The 17,311-nt window shown below is 53.0% G+C and overlaps 3 protein-coding genes across 4 annotated transcripts in view; 2 read left to right on the plus strand and 1 right to left on the minus strand.

The window, feature by feature from the left end:
* Positions 1-6,931: 6,931 nt before the first annotated feature.
* Positions 6,932-12,470, plus strand: bcl6ab (BCL6A transcription repressor b). 2 transcript variants are annotated; one of them, XM_028977250.1, is made up of 9 exons: positions 6,932-7,202; positions 7,691-7,811; positions 8,382-8,603; positions 9,115-9,615; positions 9,692-9,753; positions 9,838-9,954; positions 10,578-10,708; positions 10,797-10,934; positions 11,726-12,470. In XM_028977250.1, exons 3-9 carry the CDS (start codon positions 8,488-8,490, stop codon positions 11,858-11,860), a joined length of 1,200 nt encoding a protein of 399 aa, XP_028833083.1. In that variant the 5' UTR covers positions 6,932-7,202; positions 7,691-7,811; positions 8,382-8,487; the 3' UTR covers positions 11,861-12,470. The 2 variants fall into 2 exon arrangements, with proteins under 2 accessions (XP_028833083.1, XP_028833082.1); XM_028977249.1 differs by having other exon boundaries at positions 6,938-7,202; positions 7,691-7,861; positions 11,726-12,467.
* Positions 12,471-13,239: 769 nt separating this feature from the next.
* Positions 13,240-16,449, minus strand: cmpk (cytidylate kinase). The gene is made up of 6 exons (XM_028977252.1): positions 16,112-16,449; positions 15,602-15,748; positions 14,517-14,669; positions 14,363-14,439; positions 14,200-14,296; positions 13,240-13,834 (listed from the first exon to the last, which is right to left on the minus strand). The coding sequence occupies exons 1-6, from the start codon at positions 16,256-16,258 to the stop codon at positions 13,793-13,795; spliced, it is 663 nt and encodes a 220-aa protein (XP_028833085.1). The 5' UTR covers positions 16,259-16,449; the 3' UTR covers positions 13,240-13,792.
* A 327-nt stretch (positions 16,450-16,776) lies between these two features.
* Positions 16,777-17,311, plus strand: part of fam78ba (family with sequence similarity 78 member Ba) — a 3,372-nt gene continuing 2,837 nt past the window's right edge. Inside the window, exon 1 of the mRNA XM_028977251.1 lies at positions 16,777-17,311. This exon is cut by the window's right edge and continues 151 nt beyond it. Within this exon, the coding sequence (XP_028833084.1) occupies positions 17,161-17,311 (151 nt within the window). The 5' untranslated portion in view covers positions 16,777-17,160.

The following is a 17,311-nucleotide window of genomic DNA, read 5'->3' on the forward strand; positions in this document are numbered from 1 at the left end:
CCTTCATCTCCGCCCGCTTCCCCGTCCCCGCCGCACGCCCATATATACACACAACCCCTGCTTCCCAGCCGCGGCCACTTCCTGTCCGGCCCAGGTGCTTATCGGCGCTGATGACGCCATCGGGCCCTGCGTTTTATGGTCTGGGCTCCGCGGCCGATTTGTGGATTCGGTAGAAAACGGTGATCAGTGCCTCGCCCCTAAATGTCAGAGCAGAGGCGCTTTTCTAATGCGGTGACTTTATTGTCCTGAGTGTCTCGTAATGAGCACTCCTCTGAGGGCCAGGGGCCATCTGTCACTTATTTAACCGGGACGAAAACAACACGTCTTCTGCAGCGGGGGACAGTGGGAGGCAAACAATGCGCAGGACACACCCCTGGACGCTTTATTAGAGACGCCAGATATGGTGGTCAAGTGAAAGTGTAGTGATTGTCAGTGTGAAACACTGCAGCACAGCACACGGTGCACACAGTGAAAATTGTCCTCTGTATTTAACCATCACCCTTGGTGAGCAGTGGGCACCATGACAGGCGCCCGGGGAGCAGCGTGTGGGGACGGTGCTTTGGTGGCACCTTGGCGGTTCAGGATTCGAACCGGCAACCTTCCGATTACGTTATATCTGCCCTGGCACCAACGATCTTGAGATTTACAATTCACATCGTCCTGAACATTTTGACAGACCCGACAGACGCCGTGTTATTCTACTCGCTAGCGGTGGCCTAGCGGGTGAGGAAGCGGCCCCGTAATCAGAATCCCGTGGGTCAAAATCTCGAACAGTCAAGGTGCCACTGAGCAAAGCACCGTCCCCACACACTGCTCCCCGGACGCCTGTCATGGTGCCCACTGCTCACCAAGGGTGATGGTTAAATACAGAGGACACGTGTTACTGAGGTCCCCTTTTTGAAGGTACCATCCCTACACACTGCTCCCCGGACGCCTGTCATGGTCCCCACTGTCACCAGGGGTGATGGGTTCCATTTTGTTGTGTCAGCGTGTGCTGATCTTGCTGTGCATTACAATAAGAAAAACAATCCCGTTCATACATCATCTACAGCCGATGGAAGGGGCACCACAGCACTTCTTGTTGGGTGACACCAGAGGTCTTTCCATCATCCTGCAGTAATTCTTCAGTCAGATTATACCGTTTCATAACTGTACAGGTACCAGCTCTCTCCAGATTTAGTTCGGTCTGCTGAACGGCCTCGGGCTGCAAGGACTGGAAGTCATAGGATCGAGTCCTCAAAAGAGGACATTGTTCTTTCATCGTCTCTCGCCCCACAGTGCCTTTTAAAAAATGTTCAAATCATTGCAGTGAAGAAGCACCGGATTCCCAACGAGGAACGTGGAACGAGCCCAGACACAGAACACATTTCTTTTCTTTTTCGGTCACTTTCAAAATCAAGTTTGACTGTCAGATCCCAACTTGCAGCCTTTACTGGGACGCCGTGTTCTGTCTGCGCGGCTACTTAACTGTTGCATAACCAGCGCTGATGTAAGCAAGGAGCACCAGAAGGTCGAGGTTCCAGGGTTCCGCGGAGGACGGGTGCACGGAGCTCTACGACATGATAGATGCTGTTTTCAGCGATGGAGCGGTGGGAACTTCCTCGGAAACCTTCGCGGCAGACAGACACGCAAGAGCCGTTCCTGGGAAGAGCAGGGGAACAACTCGTACCGCCGGCAGACAAGACCAGCCATCACCACACGGCTCGTAAAGTGGTGTCGGTAGTGGGCGTGGCCACGTTTGTGGCGTCCACTGACGTCCCCTGTGTACAAGGTGTATTAGGAGTGTAGGGAATGGAGAGAAAGGATGGATGCTGCGCTACATCTGGGCGTCAAGCATTGACAGGAGGGGGTTTAATTCTCCTCTTTTTAAGCTTTATTTATGCTACTGCTTCACCGTCCAGAGACCGGCAGCTCAGACGGTCAGATCTGGAATTTGTCCCCTTATGACGTCATAAGGGGAAAGGTTACCTCCCGTTTCTCAGGCTTTTTCCGTCCAGACAATTTCCCGCCCCTAAAACATGATCTCCACCGACTGTCATGGCTTCCAAACGTGAGAAACATTGCAGTTGATTGGTGACTGGATGTAAAAATGAGCACGAATGTATTTTTTTTTTTTTAGCTCCGTCACGCGAGACTCTGAACAACCGTCGGGTTCGTTTTACACGACTTCCTGTTTGTGCCAAGAATGCGGCTAAAGATTTATTTCAGCTCATGGGATCTTTAAAGTTCATCTAATGGCTGCCAGAAGCATATTAAAAAAAGAAGTAATTCTTGCATTTCCCATTCTGTTCATGATCTGGTGGGGAAAAATTGAAGGTAAGTCAGGTCTTCAGAAGACACTGTGATGCCGCGAAGCACCGGGCCCACACATTAATACAAGAAAGCACGAGATTCAGCACCGTGACATCACCGCAACGCGTTTCAGAGAACAAGATATAGTGATTGTCATTGTGATGCACTTCAGCACAGCACACGGTGACACAGTGAAACGTGTCGTCTGTATTTAACCGTCACCCTTGGTGAGCAGTGGGCACCATGACAGGCGCCCGGGGAGCAGCGTGTGGGGACGGGACCTTCATCAAGGGGACCTCAGTGGCACCTTGGCGGATCGGGATGCTAGATCATATCTGACCACAAGCAAATTCCCGTGTGCAGGCAGGCCTGTGGCCAGCTGAAGGTGTTGAGTGAAGATCTGGCCTCCAAAGTAAGAGAGTGCTTCTGATTACGAGGAACACTGATAAAAACAAAGCACAATAGCAGAACCTGTTTAGAACCTGTTTAGAACCTGTGCATCAGAACAGTAAAACAATAAGAATCCTGGTGCAAGACTAGCAGTGCAACAGCAAATAGTGAAGAGACAACCGAACACATCGAATGAGGAAGTAAGGAGATGAAAGTGCGATGAGGGTGCGATGAGGGTGCGAGGGCTGGGTGGTAACTGGGTCTCACGGTTCGGATAATTTCATGCGAGCCAGAAGACCGCACATGGCGGGGGGCTGGTGGACTGCACCCCCACATTTATGCATTTAGCTTTTAACCTGGTCCGTGTACACTGCAGGCCCGACGTTTGGCTCGAACCCTGATTGTGCGGACCTGCAGTGTCGATTAACAGAGAAGAAAGGGAATCTGCTGGGATGAAGGCATTTACCAGACGCCCTTATCCAGAGCGACTTACAGGGACAGTAGTTACAGGGACAGTCCCCCCCTGGAGCAATTTAAGGTTAAGTGTACTGCTCAGGGATACGATGGTAGTAAGTGGGGTTTGAACCTGGGTCTTCTGGATCATGTTCTGTACGTGATGACGGGCTGTGTGAGGAATACATGTTGCTGTACTGCCTGGACGGTCATGCTGGACATTTTGTCCTCTAGCGCTTATAAAAAAAAAAGGGGCTTTTTTTCCAGAAGTTTCCGGAAGACTCATTTCGATGTGGCTCTCTGTATTTTGAAAGGGGATCTGAAAACCAGCGTGTCTTCTGTCTGTGTCTCCTGCACCGGACCTCGGAGCGTCCCCCACTGACCCCGCGTTTGGCCGCCATGTGGAAGGTTTTTCCCTTTGGGCTTGTGCTCCTCAAACGTGTGACACAGCTGACATTCCGGCGAATGGCGACCCGGAACCGGTGGAACCGGGGACGTTCTTCCACGCTCACACACAGGCAGCTGAGGTAGAGGCACTCGTGGCACGCCGGTGACTCTTGACCTAATTTCCCTCGTCTACAGGCCGCCGTTCAGGCAACGTTCACGGAACGTTGCTGTTACGGAACGTTCCGGGCTGCGAGTGTCAACTCGGAAGCTCTTTACACACACAAGGCGCACAATGACTCCGGCGCAACCAGGTTCAAACCCCACTTACTACCATCGTGTCCCTGAGCAGGACACTTAACCCTGAGTGTCTCCAGGGGGGGACTGTCCCTGTAACTACTGAGAGGGCGTCTGGTAAATGCCGTAATGTAAATATCCACGTCCTACGCTCCTCTCAGCAGGGGTTGAAGGTGTGGCCTGTACCTGCACCTGGAGGAATGCTGCTGAACTGGCCGGGGGACCAGAAGATTCTTTCTCCTTTTGGGAGCGCAGCTTTGTGTCCCCGTGGACCGGACGGATCCGAAATGAAAGTCGGCCAGCGGACGTGCCGCCACGCGGTTGCTCAAGAGTGGAAATTAGGAAGTGACAACTGCAATGACTTCAGCTATCTTTAGCAACCCAGACGTGCTGCTGACACCACATGTTCCTCAAGAGATACGCCAATCGAGCGCCACTGCGTCAATCACGTCCACCACATTTTAACGGGGACTCCCGTACACCTGACCCTGCTGCTTCTCAGTCCCAAAACTCTTTTATGCCATGTGTGCCAGCAGATATGAATTGGTCTATACAGGGGGTTTACAGGGGTCCCCCAGGAAGAGGAGGACCCACTGAAACGATGGAGCCTTCAGAGAACTGCCTGGTCCGGAATTGAAGGGTTCGAGAACCATGTTTTGAATTAAAGGGACCGTTGAAAGCATTTCAGATGTTTACGGTTTTCTTTTATTTTCAGATTCAGTACAGGCCAAAAGTCTGGACACCTTCCCATTCAAAGTGTTTTCTTTATCTTCATGACCATTTACGTTGGTAGATTCTCACTGAAGGCATCAAAACTATGAACAAAAACTAGAACATGTGGAGATCTGTACTTAACAAAAAAAAGGTGAAATAAGTGAAAAGATGTTTTATATTCTAGTTTCTTTGCTCTGATTCCTGCTTTACACACTCTTGGCATTCTCTCGATGAGCTTCAAGAGGTCGTCACCTGAAATGCTTCTCCAACAGTCTTGAAGGAGTTCCCAGAGGTGTTTAGCACTTGTTGGTCCAGCTCACCCCAAACCATCTGGACTGGGTTCAGGTCCGGTGACTGTGGAGGTCAGGTCTCTGCTTTTTGTTAAGTACAGAACTCCACATGTGTTCATTCATAGTTCTGATGCCTTCAGTGAGAATCTACCAACGTAAATGGTCATGAAGATAAAGAAAACACGTTGAATGAGAAGGTGTCCAGACTGTTGGCCTGTACTGTTCCTTTCCGTACGACTTGTTGCTTGTAAATGCGTTTCAGTGTTTGGTAAAGGTGTTTCGCATGTTGTACATTAAAAGTTATTTTTTTAATGAAATGTGAAATACATATTTAATTATGGATGCTGAGGAGGCAAAGCAAGGCAGGCTTTTAAAAAGCTGCACTTGTCAGGCCGGGTCGAAGCTGCACTTGTCGAACCCTACCAAGGCGCCGCTCTGCAGACGAGCTCTACTGACCTAAAGTTGTGGCCGGAGAGCGGAGGCTCTGAAGCGGAGGTGACAGGGGACGATATTATTACGTGCTGTATGGTCAAAATGTCACACGACCAGCTTCATCGCAGAGGAGAGATGTCAGTGTTTCTGAGTAAAAGTCTGTAACGTCTCTCATTGGAGTTCCAACACGGTGGCACCGTCAGTTCAGATGTTCTGCACCAGCGTGGTGATTCTGATATCTCATGCCATCTGCGGACCTGGATTAATGATCCGTAAATCTGATATTGTGTCCTACCTGGTTTTTCTAATGCACTTTGGCTCTGTAAAGCAGGACCTTTGTTTTTAAATGTGTCCTCCGGTTCGGGGTTCCGCCTAGTTCTTCTCCCCGTCCCACGTGGTTCTACGGAGACGTGTGAGATGATGAAGAAATGGGCCAAAGAAGCAGTTAAAACTGGACACAGAAACGCGAAATTCACTACAAGGCCGAGACAATCTGCAGCCGCTTCACTTTGCTGCCGGGACCAGTTCGCTACCGAAGGTGAGAGGCTTATCTTTCAAGCTCAAAGCACGATCGAAATGTAGCGGATTTCCCGGTTACGGCCTGTGAGGACGGAGTGAGACCGCTTCAGAGGTCATGTCCCGCCCGGGGGACAACTACTGAAAGGCTGTGAACATTAACCACGGCCCGCCGGTCAGGAGGGGCCAGCGGCCTTGGCCAAGGCTTGACCTTCAGGCCTTTGGCTTGTCGGCTCCTTCCACCTCCTTGGTGAACTGGGTTAAAGGCCACGCTGCTGTATAAGGACATTTATCGGCACGACCGTAGCCATGCCACAGACAATAAGGCTGGTAGTGGCCTAGTGGGTAACACACTCGCCTGTGAACCAGAAGACCCAGGTTCAAACCCCACTTACTACCATCGTGTCCCTGAGCAGGACACTTAACCATGAGTGTCTCCAGGGGGGGACTGTCCCTGTAACTACTGACTGTAAGTCGCTCTGGATAAGGACGTCTGGTAAATGCTGGAAATGTAAATGTAAGACCACAGAGTCCCGGGTTCGAGCCCCACTTACTACCATCATGTCCCTGAGCAGGACACTTAACCCTGAGTGTCTCCAGGGGGGGACTGTCCCTGTAACTACTGACTGTAAGTCGCTCTGGATAAGGACGTCTGGTAAATGCTGGAAATGTAAATGTAAGACCACAGAGTCCCGGGTTCGAGCCCCACTTACTACCATCATGTCCCTGAGCAGGACACTTAACCCTGAGTGTCTCCAGGGGGGGACTGTCCCTGTAACTACTGACTGTAAGGCGCTCTGGATACGGGCGTTAATGTAATATTGGGCTCGGAAGGTGGCAGCATTGGTGGGGACGCAGGTGATGGAGAAACGAGATGCAGGGAGGAAGGCCCCTTCTGGCTGGCTGCTGCATTGGCTGATTGTGGAACTTGATTCCCAGAAAACGTCCAGGACGTTTGGATGGAGAACCTTGCGGAAAACAGCCCAAGGTCGTCGTGCGTTACCCAGCGGGACCTTCGCCGTCCGGAGGGAAGCTCGCCTGCCTCCACCGGCCGCTTTCCCCGTTAAAACGGCCTTTCGAAACGTCCCTCTGCGCACGACTCGCCGCGCCGGGGTCGGGGGGGGGAAACGTCACCGGCCGGGCGCGTCCACTGCGCGGGGTCCCAAACCGCGGCTCCTCGAACCACCGGAGCCTCCCGACGCGCCGCGGACGCGACGCCGCGTCGACACTACGCGCCTCGCCGGGGCGAACGCGACGCGGCCGGCCAGCGCGGCGTTACATTAAAACGACGAAGGCGCCCGTCCCCCCCCCCCCCCCCGCGGCCCGGAGACATGGTACAGTCCGACGGCCAAATTCCGAGAATTAGACTGTCGAGGTTCTCATAACCGACTTTCCGAGAATTACTGACGGAGCGACTTCTAAGAAACGCAACAGGTGAGTTTTATAAATACCCTCCAGGCTGTAAATATGTAGTAAAAAGTGGTTTTAAAAGACAGAAATACATTAAAAGACTTTTTACTACTTTCTGATCATTCTGCACCCTGTATAGGCTGTTATGTCATTTTAAATCTTTTTTTTAAAATTACTTTCTGATAACTGTACACGCTGTGTAGGCTTTTAAAACCAACACTCTTATAAAAGGGCTGGAATGCAGTTGCGTTTTAGATTTTTATTCCCCGTGATGATTTGTATCTGTCACGGTGGGGAGGGGCGGTGCTTAATTACACCATTAATTATGGATTCATCATGCACTGGAAAAGTTCCATTAAACCCGGTTAACGTGAAATGTGAATAGAACAGAATGCCTTTTATTGTCACTATGCGGTGACACTATGTCCGGTGAGATTAAAGGCAGCGGCTTCCGTGCAGACATGTAGGACATGTCCTGAGCATATTTCCTTCATGTCCTACATCTTGGACAGGTGTGCCAGCATGGCCGGTGCGGCGGAGGGCTGCATCCAGTTCACCCGCCACGCAGGCGACGTCCTGTTCAACCTCGACCGCCTGCGCAGCAGGGACATCATGACCGACGTGACCGTGCTGGTGAGCGGCCGGCCGTTCAGGGCGCACAAGGCCGTGCTCATGGCCTGCAGGTGAGCGCAGGCGCCGCCACACACCGGGCATGGCAGGGGCGCCCCCTGGCGGGATCTAGAGGGAACTGCAGCAGCCGAGAAGGTCACAAGGTTCTTCGACGCCAGTGTTACAGCATTTACCAGACGCCCTTATCCAGAGCGACTTACAGTCAGTAGTTACAGGGACAGTCCCCCCCTGGAGATACTCAGGGTTAAGTGTCCTGCTCAGGGACACGATGGTAGTAAGTGGGGTTTGAACCTGGGTCTTCTGGTTCATAGTAAGTAGTTACAGGGACAGTCCCCCCCTGGAGACACTCAGGGTTAAGTGTCCTGCTCAGGGACACGATGGTAGTAAGTGGGGTTTTGAACCTGGGTCTTCTGGTTCATGGGCGAGTGTGTTACCCGTTAGGCTACTAGCACCCCTACTGGTAGACATAGAAGGATAAACGACATCCCATCATGCAATTTAACGAGTTTAACGAGTTAAATCTGGATGAATTGTGAAGGTGGTAAATAAACTCTTCCCCCCGGTCATCTCTAGTGGCCTGTTTTACTCCACGTTCACGGACTCTCAGAAGAGCGGCCTGGACACCATCAGTCTCCACCCGAAGGTGGACTCCGCCGGCTTCGCCGTGCTCCTGGACTTCATGTACACTTCCTGCCTGGCCCTCAAACAGACCTACATCTTCTCCATCCTCAACACGGCCATTTATCTCCAGATGGACCACGTGGTCGACACCTGCCGGCGGTTCCTCAAGTCCAGGTGAGACGCACAGGAAAGCTGTGGATGAGATCTCGTGAGATCTTATGAGATCACGAGATCAAGCTGTGGATGAGATCTTGTGAGATCTCATGAGATCACAAGATCAAGCTGTGGATGAGATATCGTGAGATCTCACGAGATCTTGTGAGATCACGAGATCAAGCTGTGGATGAGATCTCGTGAGATCACGAGATCAAGCTGTGGATGAGATCTCGTGAGATCACGAGATCAAGCTGTGGATAAGATATTGTGATATCTCGCGAGATCTTGTGAGATCACGAGATCAAGCTGTGGATGAGATCTTGTGAGATCACGAGATCAAGTTGTGGATGAGATCTTATGAGATCACAAGATCAAGCTGTTGATGAGATCTTGTGAGATCTTGTGAGATCACGAGATTAAGCTGTGGATGAGATCTTGTGAGATCTTGTGAGATCACGAGATTAAGCTGTGGATGAGATCTCGTGGTGTACATGATGTTGATTTCATTTTCCTTCTCCACCAACTTCAGAGGTCAGGAAGTTCTGCCTGGCGCCCCTCCGCTCTGCTCGGAAGACCCGCCCCTTCCACCTGACCACCGCAGCTGCGGCTCTCACCGCGCTCATCCTCCCAGCAGCCCCAGCAGCCTGTACCCCCGTCTCTCCGTGGGCTCGAGCTCCACCACGCGGCCCTGGCAGGTTCCCGTCGCCGCATCGCAGAAGCGTCCCTGTCCTCCCGACGCCCGGGCGAAACCCGTCCAGCAGACGCGACTGAGGCGGCCCTCTGCGGGCGTGGCCTGTACGGGGCAGGGGAACGGCGAGGTGAGGAGGCTGGACGAGAGGGACGAGGACGGCGGCGGAGCCCACAGCCCGCTGCGCTCGGACTGCCAGCCCAACTCGCCCACGGAGTCCAGCGGCTGCAGCGCCGGCGGGCCGGACACGAAGGTCCGGAACTGGAAGAAGTACAAGTTGATCGTGCTGAACGGCGGCAAGGGGGCCGTCCCAGAGAGAGATCTCGGTGAGAAGGAGAGCAGGTGAGGACTCTTTATTCCCACGTCCATGCTTGTGGTGGGTCGTGGTTAAAAAAACGCTGCCCCGCCCCCCCAACAGGACATCAGATGAGCGTCACCGGACCCCGGGTCACCTGACCAGAGAGCAGCCACCGAGCCGCGGTGAGTCCGTTCAGCCGGTAGGCCGGCCGCCGGGGACCCGCCGCAAACCAGCGTCACGCCGCCGCCTCCCTTCTCCCCCCACAGGGCCGCCGTCCGGTGTCTGGGGGACCCGCGATGGACCCTCGCCGTACAGCTGCGACCGCTGCGACGCCGCCTTCGCCTTCAAGGGGAACCTGGCCGCCCACAAGGCTGTCCACGCCGGTACGGTTAATACTCCACACATGCCTCCTCCATCTACCTTCATTTCTCCTTTTCATCCCTCCGTCCTCCATTTTACGTCAGAGTTGACCTGGAAATTGCTGCGAAACCTCCGAAAAACCTCCAAAAAACCTCCGAAAAACCTCAGAAAAACCTCCAAAACGTAGCATTTTACATTGGAGGTAAGTGACCGTCATTGGTGTACACTGCAGCACATGGTGTGGCGGTGACACGTGTCCTCTGTATTTAACATCAGTGGGCAGCAGCGTGTGGGGGCGCTACCTTGGCGGGTCCCCTGAAGGGACGATGAGGGGACGATGCCTGGATGGCGCTTTCTCCACCGTTGGAAAATAAATATATTTTCTGCATCAGTTCTACATCGTGGCCAGTAAGGAAGTGGACATGATGTCACGTTGTGGCCTTAAGTATACAATGATTGAAATTTGAATCGTGGCGGCCCAAACGCGGTTTCCTCACCTTTTCTGCTCGATCGGGCCGCATTTCATACGTTAATCGTCGCAGGGAGCGGTTATTCCGTGTATGTTCGCGAAGGTCCGACAGGAGCCCTAACAGGAGAGGTGAAAGGTCGCGGCCTGACTTCTCTGTTGCTCCCGTCTCCCGGCCAGGCGAGAAGCCGTACCGCTGCACCGTGTGCGGCGCGCAGTTCAACCGGCCGGCGAACCTGAAGACGCACGGCCGCATCCACTCGGGAGAGAAGCCGTACCGCTGCGAGACGTGCGGCACGCGCTTCGTCCAGGTACGAGGCCTCCCCCGCAGCACTGTGGGGATTTACTCAGCCCCTCGTCGCACCATTTCGGCTACGTAGAAACGACTGTTCTGTCCAGGTGGCTCATCTTCGCGCCCACGTGCTGATCCACACCGGCGAGAAGCCGTATCCGTGCGGCGTCTGCGGCACGCGCTTCCGCCACCTGCAGACGCTCAAGAGTCACATGCGCATCCACACCGGAGAGAAGCCGTACCACGTAAGCCATTTACACTTTACATTTACCACACGCCGTCACCCAGAGTACTGACAGGGACAGTCCCCCGCTGGGGACACTCAGGGTTAAGTGTCCTGCTGAGGGACACGATGGTAGTAAGTGGAGTTTGAACCTGGGTCTTCTTGTTATCTGCTAGGATACTCCCAGACGTCCTTATCCAGAGTTACAGGGACAGTCCCCCCCTGGGGACACTCAGGGTTAAGTGTCCTGCTCAGGGACACGATGGTAGGAAGTGGGGTTTGAACCTGGGACTTCTTGTTACCTGCTAGGATACTCCCAGACGTCCTTATCCAGAGTTACAGGGACAGTCCCCCCCTGGGGACACTCAGGGTTAAGTGTCTTGCTCAGGGACACGATGGTAGGAAGTGGGGTTTGAACCTGGGTCTTCTTGTTACCTGCTAGGATACTCCCAGACGTCCTTATCCAGAGCGACTTACAGTCAGTAGTTACAGGGACAGTCCCCCCCTGGAGACACTCAGGGTTAAGTGTCTTGCTCAGGGACACAATGGTAGGAAGTGGGGTTTGAACCCGGGACTTCTTGTTATCTGCTAGGATACTCCCAGACGCCCTTATCCAGAGTTACAGGGACAGTCCCCCCCTGGGGACACTCAGGGTTAAGTGTCCTGCTGAGGGACACGATGGTAGGAAGTGGGGTTTGAACCTGGGTCTTCTGGTCGTAGACGAGTGTGTTACCCGCTAGGCTACTACCAGCCTCATACGGGAGGACTTTCATCCGCAGCGCGGTGACTATTTCGATCGTGTTGTGTTGTCAGTGTGAACAGTGTGACGTCCACTTCCGACACAAGAGCCAACTGAGGCTGCACCTGCGGCAGAAGCACGGCGCCGCCACCGGCACGAGGGCGGCCCGCCCACAGCCTGGAGAAGATGCCCCGCCCACAAGCCAGTAAACGGCCGGCCGGCTGCGGTTCGCTTCGTCTCACATGTCCTTCCTGGACGCTGGCGCGTGTCGCGGTGACGGACAGCTGATCCAGGAACAGGAATGTTGGTTGTAGGTGCAGGTTTTGGGTTTTTTTTTGGACACTCAGTGCGACGTTCTCTCGTCTGTACATTAAATCTCATTTTTCCTGGAACGTCACGTTACACAAGACTGTAAATATATTTTTCTTGCAAATGTGGCGTCGGACGAAGATTCCGAAAACGCTGCGAATTATTAAACAGATGCTCCTCCCACCTGGCTGTTGTCACCGCGGCGATCCCTGCCGTTGATGGCGTTGCCATTTCTGTCCCAGAAATAATACTTGGATTTTTGTTACATCTAGAACATGTAAGATTTTTATTTATTATTATTATTGTTGTTTCTCAGCAGCAACGTAGATAAAACCGCCACCGCGGAACATCACGTATCTGCTCGTTTCTCAGTTCATCTCGCCCCAACACAGCTTCTAATACACACGCTTCTTACGCGCTATTACAAGACAATGGGCATGAAGAAACAATTACTCTACTCCTACTCTACATCTATTCTACTCTACACTCTACTTCTATTCTACTCTTCTATTCTACTCTACTCTCTACTCTATTCTACTCGAACTCACTCGAAACTTCTAATCTCCTCTCTACACTACTTCTACTCTCCTCTCTACACTCTACTTCTATTCTACTCTACTCTACACTTCTATTCTACTCTACACTCTACTCTACACTTCTACTCTCCTCTCTACACTCTACTCCCGACTCTCACACATTCTATTCATCCTACACTCTTCTACTCTAGGCGACTCTACACTACGCTACTAACTCCCTACTCACACCTACTATCCTCTCTACCTCTACTCTCCTCTTACTCTACAACTCTACTCTCACTCTACTCCTCTATTCTACTCTCTACTTCTATTCTACTCTACTCTACACTGTACTCTACTCTCTACTTCTATTCTACTCTACACTGTACTCTACACTACTCTGACCAAAAAAAAACCCCACAAAACTGTCAAATTTACCAAAATATTGTTAAACTAAACTTCTGGCAACCCTGACAAGCTCAACTTAATCCGAGCTCGGACCTGGTCGTGTCGGGCGTAATTTACACAACGTTTAAAAGGAGACGAGCGGCGTGTAAAGCCAGCATAGATACTCCAGACCGGCGCTAGTTTTAAAGGCGGTAAACGTAGAAAAGCGGTTCTCTGGGACTACGTACTTTGTTATACGATTATGGAAAATTCTCATTTTTAAATTCCACGCCGTTCCAGGTTTTTAATGACCGTAAGAACCTTGACTACATTCTTGCGACACCCGCAAATCTAGAGAAACAAAAAACAGCAAAACACAAAGTGGGTGTCTTGTATTCGTCTTTTAACACATAAAAAAAACAACGAGACAAAATCAAGTTGATCACCGCACTGGTCCTTCTCGCCCTCGTCATTTATCAACCCATCTTGATCAAGGCCGCACAAACAAATGGAAAAGATTTATCTGTGCACCTTCCCAGGTCCCGCCTCCACCGTACAAGACGCAACACATTGGTAAAAGCTCCCCCGCGGGCGGGTGTGGCCCCCGAACGCTGCGTCCGGGAATCCTGAGTAGAGGTGAGCAGCTGAGCATGTCCTCCTTTGGTCGGTCTTCGGAGACGATGGCCGCTGGGTTTATATTCGAATCCCAGCGGCTGCCGGAGGGAATCGATTTACTTAAAAAGGGGACGTTCCTAACACACGTACCCACAAACTCTCTCTCTAGTAGGAAAGCAGACCCCTAATCATAAATGCTAGAGTTTCAGAAGCAGGAAATTAAATTGTACAATTCATGTAACGAGAAGATAAAAAAAAAAAAAAAAACTTGACTGAGACACGTAGTCAAATGGCAGCAGAGACGCTGGACAGGTCTCATCCCTCCTTGTCCAAGATGGTCCTCACGTCCGCAAACACCTGCAACGCACACAACATTTACATTTACAGCATTTACCACACGCCCTTATCCAGAGTTACAGGGACAGTCCCCCCCTGGAGACACTCAGGGTTCAGTGTCCTGCTCAGGGACACGATGGTAGTAAGTGGGATTTGAACCTGCGTCTTTTGGTTCATAGTAAGTAGTTACAGGGACAGTTCCCCCCCTGGAGACACTCAGGGTTAAGTGTCCTGCTCAGGGACACGATGGTAGTAAGTGGGGTTTGAACCCGGGTCTTCTGGTTTGTAGGCGAGTGTGTTACCCGCTAGGCTAATACCACCCACACAACACACGCATGGAGCTGATGAGACGTGGACCAGGACACTCTGTCCCCGCCGCCACTCACCTCGTCGACGGTGCGCGAGGCGTCGATGGTGCGCACCTTCCCCTGCTCGCCGTACAGCTCGATGATGGGCCGCGTGGACTGCAGGTACGTCCGGAGCCTGCGGACAGCGGGACGGTCAGGCGCGCTCTTTGAGACGCGGCACGGGCCGGCGGGGACGAGTTACCTCTTCTCCAGGCTCTCCCGGTTGTCGTCGCTGCGGCCGCTGCTCTTCCCGCGCTCCAGACACCGGTCGATGCAGACCTGCAGGCACCAACAGCAGCGCCGAGTCAGCTGGCGTCCCCATCGTCCTCCCCGTCCCGTCCCTGCGCGGCCCTCACCTGGTTACTGCAGTCGAAGAAGAGGACGAAGCGGACGTCGGCCTTGCCCTCCATGACCGCGGTCCAGCCCTGCAGGTTGTCTTGGTTACGGGGAAAACCATCGATGAGGAAGCGGAACTTGTCCTCGTCCTTCTGCATGGTGTCTTCCATGGCCTGGACGTTGTTTTATATTATTAATAATAAAGCAATAAACCACAGCGGCACAAACAGCCCGGCAGCGTAATGAATCGCATTCAAGTTCATTTCTGCATCGTTATATTGGGCTCATTTGTGTTGGTTTTGGATGCTACCTGAAATATTACAACCAAAATCACCAAAACCGACACACAAGAACGAAGCGTCTTCGTTTAGAGTCGCCGCACGGTCAGATATGAAAGATGCAGGAGCGTAAAATACGAAGATTTAAAGAAGTATACACGAGAATGAAATACAAATAAATAAAATGATAATTCAGACTATGGGCCCATCTACAGTAGAGTGGACAGTAGTGAGCAGTGAGCGTAATTATAGTTGAGGGAGGGACGGTCTAAGTATCATCTCATAAACGTACGGGGGTCAGCCAACGTAAGCCGTGGTCTTGTGGCTCTTGTGAGACACTGCAGCACAGCACACGGTGACACGGTGAAACGTGTCCTCTGTATTTAACCATCACCCTGCATGAGCAGTGGGACGGTGCTTTGCTCAGTGGCACCTTGGCGGATCTGGATTCGAACCGGCAACCTTCTAATTACGGGGCCGCTTAATAACCGCTAGGCCACCGCTGCCCCAGAGTTCCTGGGAGGAGTTTCTATCCCGACCATCTGAATGGTCACCATTGTCCACTGTAGCCTGTTACTCTTACACTTTAGCAGAATACTCACTGAATAATATATAATTCTCATAGATTTTTTTTACTTTACTAATTTTACTCTCCTTGTTCTGGTTTATTTAATTGTAAAGCTATTAGTTAACTATGCGCAGTCAAAACAGGACGCATGTCAGTGCGTGTTGTACCGCTCGAACCGTGCTCGCTCTGATAAGCACGAACTTCCCTACAGTGATAACAGAGTGAACTTCGACCTTGACCTGCCACCGAGTCCTCCCACCTTCCGGAGCAGGTTGATGGTGATCTCGACAGGGACGATCTTCCCCTCCTTGATGTACGTGTCGATCAGCTGTCCGGACTCGGAGTCCTTCCGGCTGCGCTCCTGCCGCAGGAGGTCCCCTGCGGACAGGTGGGTGTAGCTGTAGTTCTGCAAGAGGCGGGCAGAAGGTCAGGCCCAAACTTCACTCAAAAACCACACACACACACACACACACACACACACTCCTGACAAATGGCAACACGCAGCAAGGGGTTAGTGGGCAGTCAGGAATATCCGGAATGGAACAGGTCGGTCTGCTTATGAATGATGGAAGGTGACGTGGGTCGGGAGGAGGGCGGCGCGTACAAACATCCTGTTACACCCGCCGCCACGCGTCCACGGCGAGGAACAAAGACCCGACCTTGAAGCTGCCAGTAACCGGCGCGTAGAAAGACGTTTCATAGAAAGGCCTAACTCGACCGCTGCCCTCCTCCCATTCATCACTGTCCTCCCGCCGCGCAGCCGCCTCACCTCCACGATCCTGGCGCACTGGGTCCCCTTCCCCGCGCCCGGCCCGCCCAGCACGAACACCACCTGAGGCTTCATGGAAACGAAGGAGACGCGATTCGCCCGCCGGGCAGCCGTTCCGCTCAGCGCACGCAGGAACCCGGCGACCATAAACTGCGGCCGAGTCGAGGAGCGACCGGAGAGACACCACTTCCGCTCTACACGCGTTCGGCCAATCAGCGCGCAGGGGGCGTGTCGCTCTCACCAGCGGCACGCCCAGCACTGACGCCACGTTCCAGCGCACAGGCCCCGCCCCTGTCGCTACGCAGGTCACGTTGCCAGGTCCGCCTGATCTACGCGCTTAAGCGTTTGTCGTTCTGTCTGAACAACAGCAACAACAAAAAAAAAACGTACCACGAGCAAACAAAAATACTAATAACAATAATATTTGCCGAATTATTTTTTTTCCAGCGCGCAGGTTCCCAGCTTCTGCAACGCGCCAATTACAGCCAAAAGACGTTTATTTGGCCATATTTATGAGTTTCGCATTTTCCGTGCGTCTGAAGTAGTTGTTTTCGAGGTAAATGTAGGTTTAAATGTCAGCACGTTTCCGTTTATTGACTTATTTGTTTATTTATTGCAGAGGCAGTGCGCGTCCTTTTTCTCGCGAGATCTGGCCACCCCGCTCGCCACAGCATCAGCACCGTCTCCAGCCCGAACAGCGGCCGGGCGCCGCGGAGAGGATGCGAGTCCCGGGCGGCGGCGGAGCGGCGGGTTACTGCTGATGTAGGCGCCTCCCGTCCCGCCTTCCGCGGACAGGTGTATCGTTGTTGTTGTTGTCATCATTGATTATTGATTAGTATTAATATTACTTATCATTATCGCGCCCATTGAGCGTCCGGTCGAGGCCTCGGACCGAGCCGAGCCGCGGGTAAAGGGCGACGGCCCCGGGTATGCCGGGCCACCGGGTTGCCCGCCAGCCGCGCCAATGACGCGCCCGCGCCGAGCAGGAGCGCCGAGATCACAGGGACCGGGGGCAGGGACCCCCCGGCGGCCGCCTCCCCGACACCCCGATGCGCGCCGCCCTGACGCTGCTCCTCGCCGCCGCCGCCATGGGCTGCATCCAGAGCATCGCCTGCAAGCCGCGCGTCCGGCGGGAGAACATCGTGGTGTACGAGGTGTCCGCCTCCATTGACCAGAGCCCCACCGCGGTGGAGGAGAGCT

Source organism: Denticeps clupeoides, chromosome 4 (assembly GCF_900700375.1).
Source record: "Denticeps clupeoides chromosome 4, fDenClu1.1, whole genome shotgun sequence".
Taxonomy (NCBI): Eukaryota; Metazoa; Chordata; class Actinopteri; order Clupeiformes; family Denticipitidae; genus Denticeps; species Denticeps clupeoides.